Raw genomic sequence first — 19090 nt, 5'->3', positions numbered from 1 at the left:
AGGCCCCTGCACCCTGGTGCAATGGAGGCTCTGCCTCTACTGCCTTTCTCCTCAGTGCTATCCAGCCCACCCATCAGCATCCCTCCTGAAACACCCAGGCAGAGGCAGACCCTGCCCTTGTCACACTTGTTCTCCCAGGCAGTTTCCTGGGCCTCATTCCCTTCCAGCCATCTAGCAGCAGGGACTAATATTTAACAGCAGACTTACTGGAGACATCTGGAAACAACAAAAACCCCATATGAACCCCACCCAGAGTGGTGGACCGTTTGTAAGAGAACAGCACCTGGCCTGCAGGTGGGCTCCTGTGCAAAAGGCATCCCCAATGAATTATGCAGACAGACCCCAACGAATTATGCAGACAGAGACAGGCTGGGTTTTAGACCACAATAAAGTGACATCACTGTCATTTATTGCCAATTTTATCATTTATATTCAAGAGTGACAGCTGATGAACAGGCAGTTAGTAGTCTGGCTGAAGGTGTGTCCCTGCCTCCCCCTTAGTTCCCCCATTTTAGTTGTACAAGAGACAGATTTTTTTAAACCTGACACTGTCCCTGCCTTGAGTGTGGCTGGGAGACAGGCTGCTCACTGAGATCAGGAACATGTGATCAAAATGATCAACAACCACCAGCTACATGTGTGGTTTGTAGCTGTTTCTCTGGCGGGGGCCCCAGGCCTAGGGGTGATGTCAGTTCTTGGTGTGACCTCAGTGCACAGCTACAACTTAGAACCACTGGTCAAAAGGGACAGTACATGACAAGTTAAACCTTTTCCTTCTTGATGTAACCCACACCTGCATTATAACAAGTGCATACACATTCACCTGTCAGTTCTCCATGCCATGAGTCATCCTGACTTTACACCTTCTTATCTAAAGAATGGCAAACTCCTTCTGGTTTACCCAGATGTGGATTAAGCAACAAACTGATGCTTCTTCCCATTTTCTTTGTTGTTACAGACAAAGCTAAGAAGAATGTTCTTCCTCTCCTCAGCCCACTCCATCCTTCACTCTGTGGTCTGTTCCAGCCTGGGAAGGAAGCCCTGGGCTCACCACCCTTATCTGCATGGCTTGTCCAGGCCATGTGTGAAAGCAGCAGACATCATGCAACTCTTGTCAGCACAGTAGCTGCATGAGCTTCTAAACTGAGCCCAGCCCATGTGCCATCAGGTAACTAACCACCTCTCAACCACATCACCCAGGAAGCACGTCCTGAGCTGAGAGGCTCCAAACTCCCGAGATGGCCGCCCTCAGACGACAACAGCCCCTCCTACACCCAGCGCCAACTCTCACATTTATTCCTAATAGAAAAAGAGAACATATGATTTTCCTGGGTCCCAGGGAAAGCAAGAGACATAAACTGCTGTTTTGGGTTTTTTTTGTTTTTTTTTTGGCTTTGAAAAGCCAATCTAAAAAGTAAACCTATTCAGATACAAATTGTATCTGAAGTAAAATCTCAGCTGTCTTTAAAAAGAAAAATCCATAAAAATGCTAAGAAGAAAATATGCTTAGAAATCAACAAGAGTTTCTTCTAATAGTGAGATAATGAGGGAGTCTCACCTCCAGCCCCATTTATTTTTTTTCTTCACTATAGTTTACTAACTTTCCAGAATGAGCATTATTACCTTTAAAATCAGGGAAAAAACATAACTTCTAAAATTTGAATAATCAACTAATTAGAAGCTAAATCTAATAATCACTTCTAACATTCTAAAAATCAACAATATAAACCTCCTCAAATCACTTTCTCTTCTCTCTGCTCCTGTGTTGCAAGTCCCCCACAGCACAGCTGTACTTTCCTGACAGTTTCAAGGAAGGATTTACTGATTTTCACCTCAGATAATGTTGAATGCTCCAGTTTCAGAAACTCACCAAAAAGAGGATTTAGTCTATTACAACAGTCACATCCCCATGGTAAAGATGGATACCAAATACAAAAGTATGCGTATTTCTGGAGAAAAATCAGTACATGTGCTTTTTCTGTTACAGAAATCAACTTCTGAATGTCTATTTGGCTCCGATGCCACTGGCCTGGGCGTCTCCCTCCTCGCTGCCTTGCTACATGCCCAGGCACTGCCCAGCAGGCCCACGGGCAGCAGTCAAGGTCCTAGCAAGGGTCCAGGCTTTGGGGGCTTCCTCGGTCCTCGTCAAGTCTGGGCTGCTTGAGCTCTGGAGGACTGCCCTGAGGGTCTCCAGGCATCTCTGAAATATCAATAAACACAAAATAGGCAAGTGAATGAGGACTTCTGTAGGCTTAAAGCTGACATAACAAAACACAGAGCCAAGATGAGGAATGGAACTGCCAGCAAGAGCCTGTGTTGCTAAGATGGGATCTATACCACGGTTCTCCATCAGGGGCAACTGTCTGTCAAGGGAAGTGGGCAATGTTTGGTGACATTTGAAAATGTCACAGAGCAGGGGTACAATCTGAGGATGCTGATAATACCCCACAATAGAACAAAATTATCCTGCCCAATCATGAAGTCATCAGGTCAAGAAACCCAATCTAGACCACTCTTCCTGAACCCAAGACAGATCACAGGGATTGCCTTATTCTAAGATAAACATCCAGGCAGGGATTCTTAGAAGACAGTTGCATCAGGATGCATCCTTGCTCTCTTAGAAGTGATATAAAATTGGGTGGTGCTAATTTCCAAAAGAACAAAAGAGAAGCATTAAAACCATTAACAACATCACTTACCTAACTGAATTTCTTCTGTGGAAGAGGTAGAAATTATACTGGTTGGTACAGAATTTGGTGGTGTATCTGACTTTAAGGGTGTTAAATTTATTCTCCTTGATTAAAAAAATTAAAGGAAAGAATGGCTCATTAGTATTACAAAACTTATTTATGTATGATATTAAATATCAAAACTACCAAAGTTCACCTGAGCCAGGCACAGTGGTCCAACGCCTGTAATCCCAGTGACTTGGAGGCTGAGGCAGAAGGACTACAAGTTCAAAGCCAGCCTTAGCAATTTAGCAAGGTACTGTCTCAAAAATAAAAAAAAAAAATTAAAATAAAAAAGGGTAGGGATGTGGCTCAGTAGTTAAGTGCCCCCTAGGTTCAATCCCTAGTTCCAAAAAAAAGTTCAGACGATCATATAGTGCCCAGTTATTTAGAAAGGATTACATCCACCTACTAAGTTTAACTATCACACTTATAATGGTCAACTCAAACCATAACCAGTCATCTAAAAGCTTTAAACAAAAGCTGAGTTCTGTTAATTAACAATGGTCCAGTGAGCACCTTACTGAATACTGTATACATAAGGTTATCAAAATTTCTACATATGGAAAGCACCAAACATAGATAATCCTTTTTTTAAAATCCAGAGCCTTAATTTTTCAATGACTATTTTTCTCTTTTTAATTACAAATGCAAGAAACTTGGTAAATAGTTTAGAAGAAATCAGAAGAGGAAAGCAATTTAATACCAAAAATATTTCAAAGAATGCCTTCCACTATCTAAAAACACACAGAAAAAAACAAAACAAAACAAAAAAAAACCCATACTGCTATTCTGTAGAAATGAGAGATTTAGAAAGAGCTGAGCACTACACCTGAACCACACTGTGACTAAGCCAATAAAGACATTAGAGCACAGCGGAGAATGGGGGCAGAGAGTGCTCGTACTGTGCCTCACTTCCCATTCCTGCCCTGTCATCTCCCTCTCCACCTAGTCCATCTGGAACATGAGGAGGTAGAGGGATTGGTGGAGAGGAAGTGCAGAGTCACAGGGGATAACTGGGCATCAGAGGTAAAAAGAAAGGAAAACCAAAGGCCAGCACTGCTTGGCGTCAGTAGGACATGCAAAGCGTTCTGTGGCAGGGGCAGCAACATGGATGAAGTCAGCTGACTGGTGAGAAGGGGGAGAAATAGCCATAGCATCATAGGGAGCCCTTTGTTCCTGGTGACCAGGTAGCTCAAGAAGACATTCCTTATAAACAACAGAGCACTACTCTACCACAGAAAGGAGGGTATCTGGGCATTTGCAACAACATGGATAAACCTGGAGGACATTATGGTAGGAAACCAGGAACAGAAGACAAGAACAACATAGTTGCACCATCTAGAATCCAAAAAAGCTGATCTTGTAGAAGTCAAGACTAGGAAAGTGGCCACCAGAAACTGGAGGGCAGGGTGGCAAGAGGAGGAGGGATGGGGAAAGGCTGGCCAATGGGTCCAAGGTCGGCTAGACAGGAGGAATGGATTCTACTGCACAGCAGGGTGATGTGGTTACAACAAGTGGTGTGCATTTAACACAGGATCCTGAATGTTCCCACCATGCAAGTGGTAAGTGTTTAAGATGATCTGATCAGGACATGAGGTATACATGTATCAAAATACTGCTGTGTATGGGGCTGGGGTTGTGCCTAAGTGGTAGAGCACTCACCTAGCATGTGTGCCGCCTGCGTTTGCTCCTCAGCACCAAATAAAGAAAAATAAATAAATGTATTGTGTCCATCTACAACTAAAAATATTTAAATAAAAAAAATATTGCTGTGTACCCCACATTAACATACAGTTATTATGTGCTAATCAAGAATAAAACAAAACAGCCAGACATGGTAGTGCATGCCTGTAATCCCCAGCAACTGGTAGACTGAGGCAGGGGGATTATAAATTCAAGACTAGCCTCAGCAACTTAATGAGGCCTTAAGCAATTTAGCAAGATCCTGTGTATCAAAATTTTTAAAAAAGGGTTAAGTGCTCCTGGGATCAATCCCCAGTACCAATAAAAAAAAAAAAGAAGAACAAAATAAGGGGCTGGGGCTCAGAGGCAGAGAGCTTGCCTAGCATGTGTGTCGATTCTCAGCACCGCATATCAATAAATAAAGGTCCATTGACAACTAAAAAAAAAAGAAAAGAAAAGAACCAAATAAAATGGTTAAAGGTACACTGTAAGTCCAGTTACTTAGGGGACTGAGGCAGGAGGATCTCAAGTTCAAGGTCAGTCTAGGCAACTTAGCAAGAACCTATCAGAAAATACAATAAAAAGGGCTGGAATATAGCTCAGTACTGGCTTAACATGTGCAAGGTTACAGGTTCAATTCCCAGTATCTCAAAAAAAAGAAGGCACTTGGCTATAGCTTGACTGAGTGTTGCCCAAAGGCCCACATCTAAAGGTTTGCTCCCAAGACTATGACACTACTGGGAGGAAGAGCCATTGTGAAGTGGTACCGGTGGAATTAAGATCCTGGCAGACATGCTCTTGAAGGGGATTTGGGTTCCCTGGCCTTTTCCTCCCTACCTTTGCTTCCCAGACTCCATGAGTGAGCCGGCTACCCCACCACTGTTCCTGCCACAATGCACTGGGCTACCACAGGCCCAGAGCAACAGGACCAAGTGACTATGGACTAAAACCTCTGAAACCATGAGCCAAAGAAAGACATTCATTCCTCCTTCTAGGCTGACTTGTCTCAGACATTTATCTCAGTGACAGAAAGCTAACACAGCACTCCCTTTTATTTCCCACCTGTCATGAAGCACCTGGTACCATCTTAGGAAAAAGAGCACAGGTACAAAATGAGGACATATTTCCAGGCTCATAATCTAACAGAGGAAACCGAGGCCTAAACCAAACATCTGCTACTGAATGTGATGGGTGGTGACAGAGTAAAGGGCTGAAGGGCCACAAAGTCCTTAAACAATGAAGACACACTCAGATGGGTCTTTCAGGAGGACTTTGGTGTTACCAAGGGGACAGACAATACAATGAACCCAAAAGAGGCTGACACAGAGGCTGCAAAGGCAGAGTGTCTGGGAACACAGATTAACCATAGCGAGTGGTTATGGTCCTGGATGGCAGGCTGTGACCAAATCTCAGTCCGGGTGCCTACACAGCAGCTAGGAATGAAGGAACTGGCAGAGGCCTGTGAGCCAGAACATGACGCCCTCAGATTTAATGTCAAGCAACCTCTCATAACAGTGGGAAGGACTCACTGCAGACTTCTACCTTGAACAGACAGGGAGTGTTCACTTTACAATGTCAACTTCTTGTTTTGTCAAATGTGCTTACCGGGGGGTGGTCTTGCTCCAGGCTTGTAATGTGTTCAGAGTGACCCTCCGGGATGGGTGAGCTTTCGTGTTTTGACTACTGGGCTGTAGGGTCTTCTCCTCTGAAGGCCCTGGCAAGGAGTTTTTGATGCCAGGAGTTACTGAAGGAGTGTCCTTGAGGGCTGCTGGGGCTGGAGGCTGTCCAGATGACGAGGGACTTGTAGAGGGACTGCTGGAGTCGTGGATTCTGCTGCAGGGGGTCCCCTCTCCCAATCTGGGTCCTGGTAAAGATCCTTGGTGCATCTGACTTTTAGTTTTCTTTGCTTTATCAAGAGTTCTCATGCTCAAAACAGGCTTCTCTTTCAACGGAATGCCAAGTTCATCTTTCTCAAATGTCACAAATGAGCAATAACCATCTGTGGAAGAAATGGCCAGGAAAGCCCCATCGCTGGACCTTTGTTCCCAAAGCAGAGAAAAAAGTTAAAGACTTTAGTGACATCTACAACCCATATTTAACACTCTCATGACTAATCAGAAAATAAAGTCTGATGAACTGGGTGCAGCAGCCTGTGACTACATACTACTCAGAAGCCTGATGCAGGAGGACCACTTGAGCTCAGGTGCTAAGAGTCCAGCCTGGGCAACAGGACAAGAACCTGTCTCAAAAATAAATAAATAATGGGTTGGGTTATGGCTCAGTGGTAGAATGCTTGCCTAGTACATGTGAGGTCCTGGGTTCGATCCTCAGCACCACATAAAAATAAACAAAATAAAGATATTGTGTCCAACTACAACTAAAAAAAAAAAGACCCAGATCCCAGTGGGTGGCACTACTGGGAGGTAGTGGAACCTTTAGAAGGTGGGGCCTGCTTGGAAGAGGGGAGTCACCCGGCATACCTAGGAAGGGTATATCCTGTCCCTGGTCCCTGGTACACTCTCCCTTTCTGCTTCCTGGGTGCCAGGAGGTGAGAGGCTTTGCTCTGTACACACCTCCACTCTGTTGTTCTGCCTCACCTTTGGCCGAAAGCTGACCAGGAACTGAAACCTCTGAGACCAAATAAATCTTTCCTCCTTAAGTTGTTTTTCTCAGGTATCTCACAGCAACAGAAAGCTGATAAACACAGCATGTAGCTTCCCTCCCCAATCCTATCTCAGCTAAGTCACCACAACTCATCTGCACTATTATTAACTTTCATATAAATAACAATGAGATAGATGATCTTTTCCTTTCTCAAGATAAAAAAAAAAATTTTAAAAGAACAGAGAAATAAAAAAGAGCAATAAAGAGTAAGAAATAGATGGTGGGTGGCCAGGCCCCAGCTAAAGCACATGCAGGTCCAGGCAGGCAGCAGAGGCCAAATCAGGAGGACTGGGGATCTAGCTCAGTTGGTAGAGTGCTTGCCTCGCATGCACAAGGCCCTGGGTTCAATCCCCAGCACCACAAAAAAAAAAAAAAAAATTAGGGACCAAAAAGTGGCCGAGGGAGAGCAGAGCGCCAAGTGACACCACTCCCAACGGCTTGTCAGTGAGTTTCCTTCAGAGAACCCAACAAGATCCCAAATGATGAGGAAGTCCCTGGGGCCTCCCTGCAGTTTATGAGAGCTCCACTAGTCCCATAGGGCAACCTGAATGACATCAAACCTACAACTGTTAAACCAGGAAGCAAGCTTCGCAGCAAACCAGAACTTTTTCCTTTTAATGTGACTGGCAAATGGGGCCAAAAGGGCCATTTTTAGTATTGACATATCTCCTAGCCCAAGGTGTACCCAGGTCACAGGACTCTATCTCCTCCTTTGCTCATTGGCAAGCACTCACCACGAAATATCACTCAGGGTGTGGTAATGTATGTTAGACACGAAGCCAAAGGGGAAAGGCTGCTGGGTGTCATAGAGCAGCACGGAATCCTCAGAAGCCACTGCAAACACCACGCGGTAGGGCAGGCTCAACAGTTCCATGGCTGGTTCGTGTGATCCCTGATCTGCAGGGGAGATGGGAAGAACAGAGGACAAAAATCAAGTTCCCAAAGGTAATAACCAATTCCCTCAAAAAGCCCCGTCTCAGGGAAATGTAAATGAGAGCTTTACTAAAAACCAGTTTGCTGTTCTTTACAAAGAATTCTTTATATATGAATAAAAGAAATGTACAAAGGAACACAACAGTAAGGACAGTATGCCATGGGCACCAAGGTCCGAAAAAGACAAGAAAAGGGAAGAAGTCATTCTGAGTGGTCACGTTCTGATAAGAAAACACATGGTATATTTAGAAACATTCCACCAGGTGATGCTATAATGTTCTGTCAATCTGGCTATATTCATTTACATTAAGAGTTAAAAAGTCAAAAACAGCTTCTGCTTCCAGCAGAATAACAGAGACCAACCCTTCACTTGAAAACCACTAAAATACCAGGTAAAATATATAAAGCATGTTTTCAAGACACTAGCCATCAGGCAACAAAGGATGATCTCTGAGAAATGCAGCAAGTGAGTTAAGTCCTACAATTGCCTCAAATTACTGCCTGGTGTGCTTCCAGGTGCCAAAAAGGTAGCGAGAACCTAGATCAGGCCTCACAGACCCCTAGTCGAGAAGACAGAGCAGGCAGCTGGGAAAGGCCAAGGCAGCCAGTGCTCACAGGCAGGGACACAAAAGCTATAGAAAGAGTTGCAAAGAGCTTTGAGTCATCACCTGAGTACTGAGCAGTGCATACCTGTGAGGACAGTACCTGAGGCTGAGCAAGATCTATCAGAAAGAAAGAGCAATCCCTGAAGCTCACAGCAGGCCAGGAATCCAGCCAGCATGGATGCTACAACTTGGATCTGGAATGTCCCCCATAAGCTCATGTTTTGAAAGCAAGGTCTCCAAATGCAGCAAGTTTCTGAGGTAGGGCTTTTAGATGATGATTGAATTTTGAGGGCTATGTCTTCATGAGTGGATTAATCCATTTGATGGATATGACAGATTAATCCATTAGCTGAATGAACTACTGGGAGGTGGGACCTAGTTGGAGGAAGTAAAAGTCACTGAGGGCAGCCCCTAAGAAGGGTTTATATTGTTCCTGGCCCCTTCAATGCCCTCTTCAGCTTCCTGGCTACCATAAGCAGCTTTCTTCTGCCACACCTTTATAACATGTTTTTGCCTTGGAGCTAACCAACTGAAACCATAACCAAAATAAACCTTTCCTCCTTTAAGTTGTTTATGTCAGGAATTTTGGTCATAGTGACAAAAAACCAACTCAGTGAGAAGCTTCATATTTCACAGGGCATAGATTATTCAGAATGATTTGCCTCAAGAATAGGGAAAATTGGCCCAAGACCAAATGCTACTGTGACGGCATCTAACAAAGCTTAAAACCAAGACCCAAAAGAATCAAAATGTTTTTAAGTAACTTCCCTACATCCCAGAGTAAACCTCAAGAAAACTTATAGGAATGAAACTATCCAGCACATCCACTAAGGTAAATTTCACAATGCTTGCATAAGTTCAAAGCATGTGAGGAGCCAGGAAAATATTACCCACAATTAGGAGGAAATAAAAAAATAACCTTATATACAAAAACATCAAAAGTTATTGTAACTGTACTCTATAAGCTCAAGAAGCAAGAGAAAAGAAGCAACATATTAAAAGACATGGGTTGCCAGGCACAGTGGCGCACACCTGTAATCCCAGAGCTTTGGGAGCCTGAGGTAGGAGGATCAAGAGTTCAAAGCCAGCCTCAGCAAAGAGTGAGGCACTAAGCAACTCAGGGAGGTGCTGTCTCTAAATAAAATACAAAATAGGGCTGGGGATGTGGTTCAGTGGTTACATGCCCCTGAGTTCAACCCCCGGTACCCTCCACACACACACACACAAAAAAAGAGACAAGAATATACAAGAAAGACTCAAACTGAAACTAAACTTCAAGAGATGAAAACTGCATGTCACAGATGAAAAATACACTGGACAGGACCACAGGTAGATCATACAGAAGAAAAAATTAATGAGCTCAAAACACAGCTGTCAAAACTTCTAAATCAAAGCACAGAGAGGGAAAAAAACCTGAAAAAGGAAACGGTCATCAATAAGCCATGGGATAACTTCAAACAGCTTAATACATCATCAAAGTCCCTGATGAATAGGACAACAATCACTTGCAAGAACACCCTAATTTGATAAAAACTATAAACTGATTGACTTAAGAAATTCAATGAACCCCCAAGCACAAGAAATATGAATAAAACTACATCTAGGCACATCATATTTATATTGCCTAAAGTCATTGATAAAAAGAAAAATCTTAAAAGCAGCTGGGGGAGGGAGTTAAAAACAAAAACCTAATTTACACATAATTTTACTGCCTAGAAAATCAATAATGAATGACATTCAATCAGCAGAAACACAAAACTAGCACTTATTATTCTCTAAAGTTGTGGTAAGCAAGAAAATGTATTCTGGACAATGGGGAAAAAAAGCTGACATACATGTTGATAACATCAGTCCTTGCTCCAGCTTTTAAGGGTAACTTAACTGATGATCTCATAAAAGGCGAGAATAGAATATCAATTACCAGATATGAGGGAGAAAAGAGGGAGAGGGAGGAATTAGGAAAGGTTGGTCAATAGGTACTAAGTTACAGAACAGGAGATAGAAATTCTGCTGTGGATGATGAATATAGATGACACAACTATCCTGTATATTTCAGAAAGCCTACAAGAAAGAATTTTCAATGTTTTCACAACAAAAAAAATGATAGCTGGGCAGAGCAGTGGTGTATGCCTGTAATCCCAGTGGCTCAGGAGGACTGTAAATTCAAAGCCAGCCTCAGAAATTTAGTGAGGCATTTAGCAACTCAGCAAGACCCTGTCTCTAAATAAAATATATGAAAGGGCTGGTGATATGGCTCAGAGGTTAAGCACTCCTGGGTTTAATCCCCGGTACAAAATAAAGAAATGATAAATGTTTGAGACAGATATGTCCTGATTTGAACGTTACATAATACATACATGTATCAAAACATCATATTGCACATTAACATAAATAGGTTCAATTTTTAAGTATCAATAAAAAAAATAGGTACAATTTTTAAGTATCAATAATAAAAAAAAAAAAAAAAAGAGTGAATCAAACCCACATACACACCTTTTCCCAAAACACATGCAATCCCCACCCGACCAGTGACCTGCCTCAGAAAGAACACAGCACAGCACTGTGGCCCTAAGGGTACCTGTTTCCATCAACGGCCTCAATTCAAAGTAGACAGGGCAGCAGCGAACAGCGAGCGTGGCTTTGCTAGGACATGGAAGATGGGCAATAGGCCTAAAAAATTAAACATAGTTTAGAAATAGACACTGCCGCTCAGCAAAAGCACAAAGAGAGGGCAAGCATCTCAAATATTCCCTCTATTGTATACCTTTTGAGATTTTTCCTGGAGAAAACATAAGTTGTATTCATTACATTTTCACCGGATTCCACACATCCAGCTGTGGAACAGAAGGAAAAGAGAGGTGAGTCAGTGTTAGGTTAGACTGTTCTCCAGCAAAAGTTTAAGAGCCTTCAATTCTGGTTTGTCAAGTTTTCCCCCATAATGGTATTCTCTGGACAATGTTATTTTATTATTGAAGACAAGAAAAAATATTCCATCACTATCTGTTCTTGCTCTTTTCTCCAGTTCTACCTATCTGCATCTTCACCTGAGGGTCTGGCAGCTCCCTGGGAACTGGAACATAAAGTAGGGAACCCTTGCTATATAAAACATTTTTGAAAATCCAGGCAAATCAAGCTGATGAAGCCTGAAACTAGATCCAGCTGCCCAGGATCCGCCTCTCTGTCCCTGGATTTAGTCCTTGGTTGTCATCCAGAGACTGAGACCCGGGCTTTTCCCCATCAGCCTGATCCAGACTTGACTATGCAAGGAGAGCCAGCCAGTGCAGCGATCCCCAGCCTCAAGCAGAGCCTGACTGCTCTGGGGAACAGTTCTGACAGCTTGTCCTCACTTACTCTAGATGTACTGAAAGCCAGGGCAAAGCCTACCAGGGAGAGGCTGTGACATTAAAGTGCTCTTATAAACTCTTCCCTACTCCATGTTCGTATCTCTTGACACATACACATATCATTTTATATATGACCATTTCATATCTATCAGAAAGAGCAGTCAGCAGTACCAGCAGTCTATTTACTATTTCTTGCTTTGCTAACCCTCTACCCATCTTGTCTATCTTTCCACCTCCAAGTAATCCATTTTAATAAACCATTATGTCACTTTTATATTTCTTCTATTCTCATATAATCAATGCAGACAGCTGTAACTCAACCACATGTATACCCATATGATAGATTCTTTTTAGAATCTTAAGAAATGAGATATTATTTAAACTTTTCCTTATTTTGCTTTTCTCAGCCAACTACTCATGAAGGTCAATTTGTATCTACTTATTTTTGGCAACTGGGGATTGAACCCCGGGCCTGACTTACACTAGGCGAATGCTCTACTAAGAGCTGCATCCCTAGCCCTAATGCATTTTTTTTTCTTAGTAGCTGCATACTATTTACTGGTATAAAACTACCTCCTCTGTTAATGAGTATTGCTTTGTGTGTGTTTTTTTTTTTTTTAACCACTACAATGCTTGCAGTAAACATCTTTGAAACACACCTTACATACTATGCATTTACTTTTTTTTTTTTTTAATGATTAAGGTGGTAAATTTTGTTGTGTATCTTTTACTACTATATTTAAATTAAAATGCTTATCCCCATATCACCATGCCCCAAACTATTAGCCATCTGGCAAGTGTTTATTCATTTTTCAGCACATTTCTAAAATGTTTTCTCCTTGGGGCTGGGGATGTGGCTCAAGCGGTAGCGCGCTCGCCTGGCATGCATGCGGCCCGGGTTCGATCCTCAGCACCACATACAAAGATGTTGTGTCTGCCGAAAACTAAAAAAAAAATAAAATAAAATGTTTTCTCCTCTGGTGAGATCTTCCCCACCCAGATAATGGGCAAGGTCTCTGGGCTCAAGGTCTTGGCTTATGCCAAACCCTGGGAGGCCTCCATGACTCTCAGGTTAGATTCCAGGTTGCATTCACTTCTTAAGGAACTGGCTCTCAGATGTGGACAGATGGACTGGATGGCACATACATTTAAATGTTACCAGACTGCTTTCCAAAATGGTGACCCACTCTCCCAGCAACAATACCCACATTCTGCATGCAATAGTTAGTATTATTTTTCCAGTCTGATGGAAATAAAGAGACATCTAGTTGTTATGATACTTCAATCTGTACTTCCCTACTGAGTTTTAGAATCTTTTCCTGTGGTCCACTCAATATGTAGGTTTGCTCTGCTACAAACTGCCATTTTTCTTCTGAGATTTTCTTCCTCTGTGTATTTAGGATTGTTGAATACAATATATAGCAGCCCTTTCTTCCTTATACCACAAACACAAATATTATTTTCCAGTTCCACCATCCATCCACTAGTTCAACTTGCTGCATCTTTTGCCATTATCAAAGTTTTATATTAAAATGCAAACAGACCTGTTGTTTCTTTAGGAGTTCTATATTTTTGTATTTATAGTTAAGTATTATATTTACCTGAAAATTGTTTTTTTTTTTTTTTCCCTTCTTTTTTTGGTATTGGGGTATTGCTTTACCACTGAGCTACAACCCCATTTTATTTTTTGAGACACAGTCTTGCAAAGTTGCTGAAGGTCTCTCTAAGTTGCTGAGAATGGCCTGGAACTTGGAACTTGTGATCCTCCTACCTCAGCCTCCCAGAACCTTGGGATTACAGGTGTACACCACAGTGCCTGGCTTAGAATTAATTTTTTATCTTCTTTCATACAGTTTTTCAGTACCATTCACTGGATAACCTATTTTCCCCACTAAAATTCCACCTATGATCATATGTTAAATTCCCTTATATCCCTATTTCTCGTTTCTCAGTCTAGTTCACTAGTTTTTTAGTGTAGTCCTATACCAATACCATATTGATTTGACAACAGTAGTGTCAGAGTGTTTTTTGGTATCTGATGAGGCAAACACTCAACTCTTTTTCCTTTTTTTTTTTTTTTTTCATATTTCCTCGGATACTTGTCAGCATTTGTTCTACTAAAGAAAACTGAGATTTTAAAAAAAATAGGGGCTAGGGTTGTGGCTCAGCAGTAGAGCGCTCACCTAGCAAGTGCAAGACCCTGGGTTCAATCCTCATCACCACATAATTTTTAAAAAGTATTGTATCCAACTACAACTAAAAAAAAAAAAAAAAAAAACCAGGGAACTGGGGATATAGCTTGCTTAGTAGAATGCTTGCCTTGTACGCACAAGGCTGTGGGTTCAAGCCTCAGCACCACAAAAAGAAAAAGAAAAAAAAAATACCTGTAGATTCAATGGCACCCAACCATAATCCCCGCTACTCAGGAGGCTGATGTAGGAAGATGCCAAGTTCAAAGCCGGCCTGGGAAACTTAGCAAGGCCTTGCTAAAACAAAAAAGAAAAAGGGCTGGGGGATGTGGCTCAGTGGTGAAGTACCTCTGGGTTCAATCCCCAGTACTACAAAACAAAACAGAACAAAAAAACCCTCTAATAGGACTTAAATTGAAAATTAAACTGGTGATAATTTTCAGAACACAATATATTTCCATTTATACAGAACTTGTTTTATGGGGCCGGTTGTGGCTCAGTGGTAGTGTGCTTGCCGAGCATGTGTGAGGCACTGGGTTTGATTCTCAGCACCACATATAAATAAATAAAATAAAGGTCTGTCAACAGCTAATAAAAAAATATATTAAAAAAAAAGAACTTGTTTTACAATCTTTAATAATAGAATCTAGAATTTTTCATAAACATTCTGTGCCTTTTTTTTTATTAAATTCACTTTCATGTATTTTATGGGTTTTTCACTAATATAAATGGATTCTTCCTCAGTGCTGGGATTGAACCCAGGGCCTCATTCATGGTAAGCATGCACTCCACCACCAGGCTACACCTGCAGCTCCTACTGGGATACTTTTCCTCTTTCCATTTCTTAGACTTACTGCAGTATAGAAGATACAGATTTTTATGTATTTACCCAATACTGGCCACCTTATCAAATTCTTTTTTTGTAATGCTTATATTATATTTTAAATCCCTTAGATTTTTCTATAAATACAATCCTATCAAAGGCATAAAAAGTTGTTTATCTCTTCCAATCTGGGTAATTTCATTTTCCTGTTTTCCTATATTTATTAACCTCACAAAAAACAATAATGGTGATAGCAAACTCCGATCTGGTACCTTATCTTAACTAAAGATATTTTGGGAGTTGCCATTTAATAAAGGATTTTTTATTAAGTTTAGTAAATAAATTTGCATAAAAATATTTTTGTGAGTAACTTTAGTAAACAACATTAGCAACTACTACTTCTTGGTCCTGAATCTTCTTGCATCGAAGTGTCCCCAAAATGCTCTCAAAGTTCCTTAAATCCTCACCCATATATATGCATGAATGACTCATGCCCAGCCTGACTGGGACTTTTGGTGGCAAACCTGACCAGGGCAATACTGTCATCTTCATGCTAAGGATGTTCGTCAAGCCATATAAATTAGCTGACATCTCTGTGGACAATCTAGCCACAACACTGCTCTGCCTGATCATGTTGGGCTTAACCTTCTGCCTTCCTGTAGCCAATAAATCTATTTTTCCCTTGCTGATTTTGCTGACTTTTCAGATTTGACAACTAAACCCCACAGGTTAGTTCAACCAAACTTGTCCCTCTCCAATGAAGGTTGCTTCATTCTTGAGAATAATAAAAATAATAGGCACTTTATTTTTGGCTTTAGAACTATGACTTCCACATACATGTCTAATAAAAAAAATCACTCAGTAAAAGGTTTTATTGGTAATTTTTTTTACTGAAAAATTTATCTAAAATAAACTGTTTACCACTCTAGTTTCATCATTCCCAAACTTACCTGAATATCAAAATCACTTGGAAATGTTTTTAAAATTCCAAAAGCCAGGTAATACACCCCATACCAATAAACTCCCATCTCTAGAGTGGGACACAGCACTATCTTTTGGAAGCTCCCTTGGAGGTTTCAATGTGCAGACAAGTTGGAGACCAATGCTCTGATCAGACTTCACTGAGTTGAAAAGAAGCATTACAAAAGGGCAGCACAGGCACCCCTGTTCTGTCATCACACCCTTAGATCAAAAGCTGTCAACACACCTGGGGCGAGGAGCAAAGATCCATCAGGAGTAAAACTGAGTCTACGAAAGAAGGACTTCATACTGTCATCATGGAACATCCGGTAACTTCTCACCTATAGCATACAAAGTTTAAACATTACTCTAAATCTTTAAATAAAGATTTACACACTAAATCTTTACCATTTATTAACGATGTACTAATAAATAAAATTAAAACATATTACAAATCAAATAATCATGAGAACTGAATATCTCTTTCTGTTAAGTTATATATGTGCATCTGTGTCTCCATATGTGTATGTGTGTTTGTATAATAATTTTTTAAAACTCTGTATACACCCCACCCCACCACAGTGGTTTGTCTGGAGAGTGAGACTGGAGAGAAGCAGGAAGACAACCAGGAGACCTTTGCTCTTTACCGGGTTTTTACAACATTTCTTGAACATCTGTGTGGGACAGCCTCTGCCACCATTTATTAATACCTTATAACTGTTGGCATTCCATTCTGAACACCTGAAGGAAGCAGGCATTACTATCCTTCCTTTATAGACATGATCTCTCAGTGCCAGTCAGTTTATACCCACAGGGCCTTCCCCTGGCCCCTCGGGCTGGGTTTGCACCAAGTCCCCTTGCTGCTCCAAAAACTGACTTGCTCCCCCTCACCTAAGTGTCTGCCTCGAAAGTCATGACTGCTTAGGAACAGAGACCTACTCGTTGTTCTTTCAGATCCTTCCTACTCCTAACTACCAGCCCTGTGATCTATGCTGGCTCTGTCAGAGCTCTCCACTGACCTGCAAGATGGTATACTGACTGCTACCGCTGAGGCAACATTCAACCCACCTGCCTTTATTTTTGGTACTGGAAACTGAACTCAGGGGTGCTTTACCACTGAACCACATCTCCAGCCCTTTTAATATTTGAGAGAGGGCCTTGCTAAGTTGCTTAGTGCCTCACCAATTGCTGAGACTGGCCTCAAATTTACAGTCCTCCTACCTCAGCCTCCCAAATTCCTGAGATTGCAGGTGTGCACCATCATAACCAACTTTTTTTTTTTTTTGGCACTGAGAATTGAACCCAGGGATACTTTAAATTTTGAGATCAAGTCCAAGTTGTTTAGACTGGTTTTGAATTTGCAATCCTCCTGCCTCAGCCTCAGGAATTATAGGCATGCACTACCACACCCAACTTGCCTTCTGCTGCCTAATACAAGAATCTTCCCAGATCAGTTGTGATACACTCTAGCTAGACCTGAGAATCATGGAGACCCTGCTACCTCAAGCCAAGGGAACACTCACTTTTAATGCCTCCCAGGTGATTTGCTAGGTTGCAAACCACGATCATCCACCACTGGCTCTCTCCTGTCCCCAGATGTCCCCATTTCCATACAGACCAGTCCCCTTCCATTCCAAGAGGAAACCTTATGGTATACTTAGTCCAGGTGTCCAGTCCCGAGGCCAGTGATTTAGCTACAAGGGAGGACCTCCTGACTTCCTAAGTCTCAATTAACAGACTTCTGAAAGGATGTCATGATATTTCATACCTCTCCTTCGGCCCCAATTCCAGACAGCATCTTTGAAACATTAAAAGCCACACGCTTCTTCTGTGTGCTGTACACCCTCAATACCCTGAAGAAAGAATAGATTTTCCTCTTCTAGCAAATGAATTATGATTCATACAGAAGCAATCTATTACCAATCTATGCCCCAAGGACTCCGAGTCTGCAGACCAGTACCACTGACATTTAGACTTAATTGAAGAATTATGACAGAGGCAAATATTAACCACCTTAAGGAAACGGCAGTGGTAAAAATGTCACAATTTTATTTTCAGTGCATGTTTCAACTTCTCAAGTGAGACACACTTCAGGCCCAGTCTTGTGTTTCAGATCTTAGACATTTGTCCCAGTGGCAATTTGTATGACTATAGTGAAGTTTGTTTTGTGTTAAAAGAGTCTCACTCTTGGATATTTAGAACATTAAGGGAACTCCAGCAGAAAATCTGGTTGTTAACTCATATTATTCTTACTAACCAATCAAACTGGTTACTCCTGATTGCCTGAACAAAACACAAATATCATAAAATAAATGGCATCCAGAATACAACAGGAGAGTCTATGAAAAATAAACACTAACTCCTACATGTTGCTTTTAGGCCAGGGTTATATTAAATTCAATTTTTTAGTTAAAAGTAGCTGGATGAATATTTAAAAGGACTATTATGTTAAACTACTTTGTTCTATGTTCCCAGATATTAAAGCTTAAATACACTACAGATAATAAGAAGAATCTAATTGTATTAATTATAATATTACTAAATAATAATTTACATAATATATAAGCTCTAGGTTATGATTTCTAATCTACTTAAATGCGCTTATATCAATTTTATTAAAATATTCAGAATTAAAAACTTGGAACTTAATGGGTTAAATAATACACCTGGAACCCCAGATCTTAAATGCAATAGCACCAATAAATACAGCAACAAGGCTTCTTTTCAAGAAGGACAAAATATTTAATTTCTATTAAATTTAAATGCAGTCATTAAAAATTTAAATGGGGTCATTAAAATCACTATACTAGTAACTATCATCAAAAAGTAAAACATAGGGGTTGGGGTTGTGGCTCAGTGGTGGAGCACTTGCCTCACACGTATGAGACACTGGGTTTGATCCTCAGCAATACATAAAAATAGGTAAATAAAATAAAGGTATTGTGTCCATCTACAACAAATACAAATTTTAAAAAAAGTCAAATATAGGAGTTATAGATATGGCTCAGTGATAGAGCACTGACATAACATGCATGAGACCCCAAATCCAATCTCCATCACCACAAAAAAAAAGAGAGAGAGAGAAAGAGAGAACGCTAAATAAATACTCCAACTAGCATTTTTTGTTTAAGTCATATTCATGAAAGACTTTTTTTTT

At 41.1% G+C, this 19090-nt stretch overlaps 1 protein-coding gene across 3 annotated transcripts in view; it reads right to left on the bottom strand.

The window, feature by feature from the left end:
- Window positions 1-370: 370 nt before the first annotated feature.
- Window positions 371-19090, bottom strand: part of Chaf1b (chromatin assembly factor 1 subunit B) — a 26545-nt gene continuing 7825 nt past the window's right edge. For 2 of the 3 annotated variants that reach the window (XM_015478752.2, XM_015478754.2), the window contains 8 exons: window positions 17702-17786; window positions 16181-16274; window positions 11382-11451; window positions 11196-11287; window positions 7814-7976; window positions 6021-6452; window positions 2700-2794; window positions 371-2200 (listed from right to left, as the gene is read on the bottom strand). In XM_015478752.2, coding sequence (XP_015334238.1) covers window positions 2106-2200; window positions 2700-2794; window positions 6021-6452; window positions 7814-7976; window positions 11196-11287; window positions 11382-11451; window positions 16181-16274; window positions 17702-17786 — 1126 coding nt within the window. In that variant the 3' untranslated portion in view covers window positions 371-2105. The remainder of the gene's footprint in view (window positions 2201-2699; window positions 2795-6020; window positions 6453-7813; window positions 7977-11195; window positions 11288-11381; window positions 11452-16180; window positions 16275-17701; window positions 17787-19090) is intronic. The other variant, XM_048803653.1, reaches the window with a different exon arrangement.

Source organism: Marmota marmota, unplaced genomic scaffold (genome assembly GCF_001458135.2).
Source record: "Marmota marmota marmota unplaced genomic scaffold, marMar, whole genome shotgun sequence".
Lineage (NCBI taxonomy): Eukaryota > Metazoa > Chordata > Mammalia > Rodentia > Sciuridae > Marmota > Marmota marmota.
The sequence above is the reverse complement of the archived record's forward strand: the minus strand, read 5'-3'. Positions and strand labels throughout refer to the sequence as shown.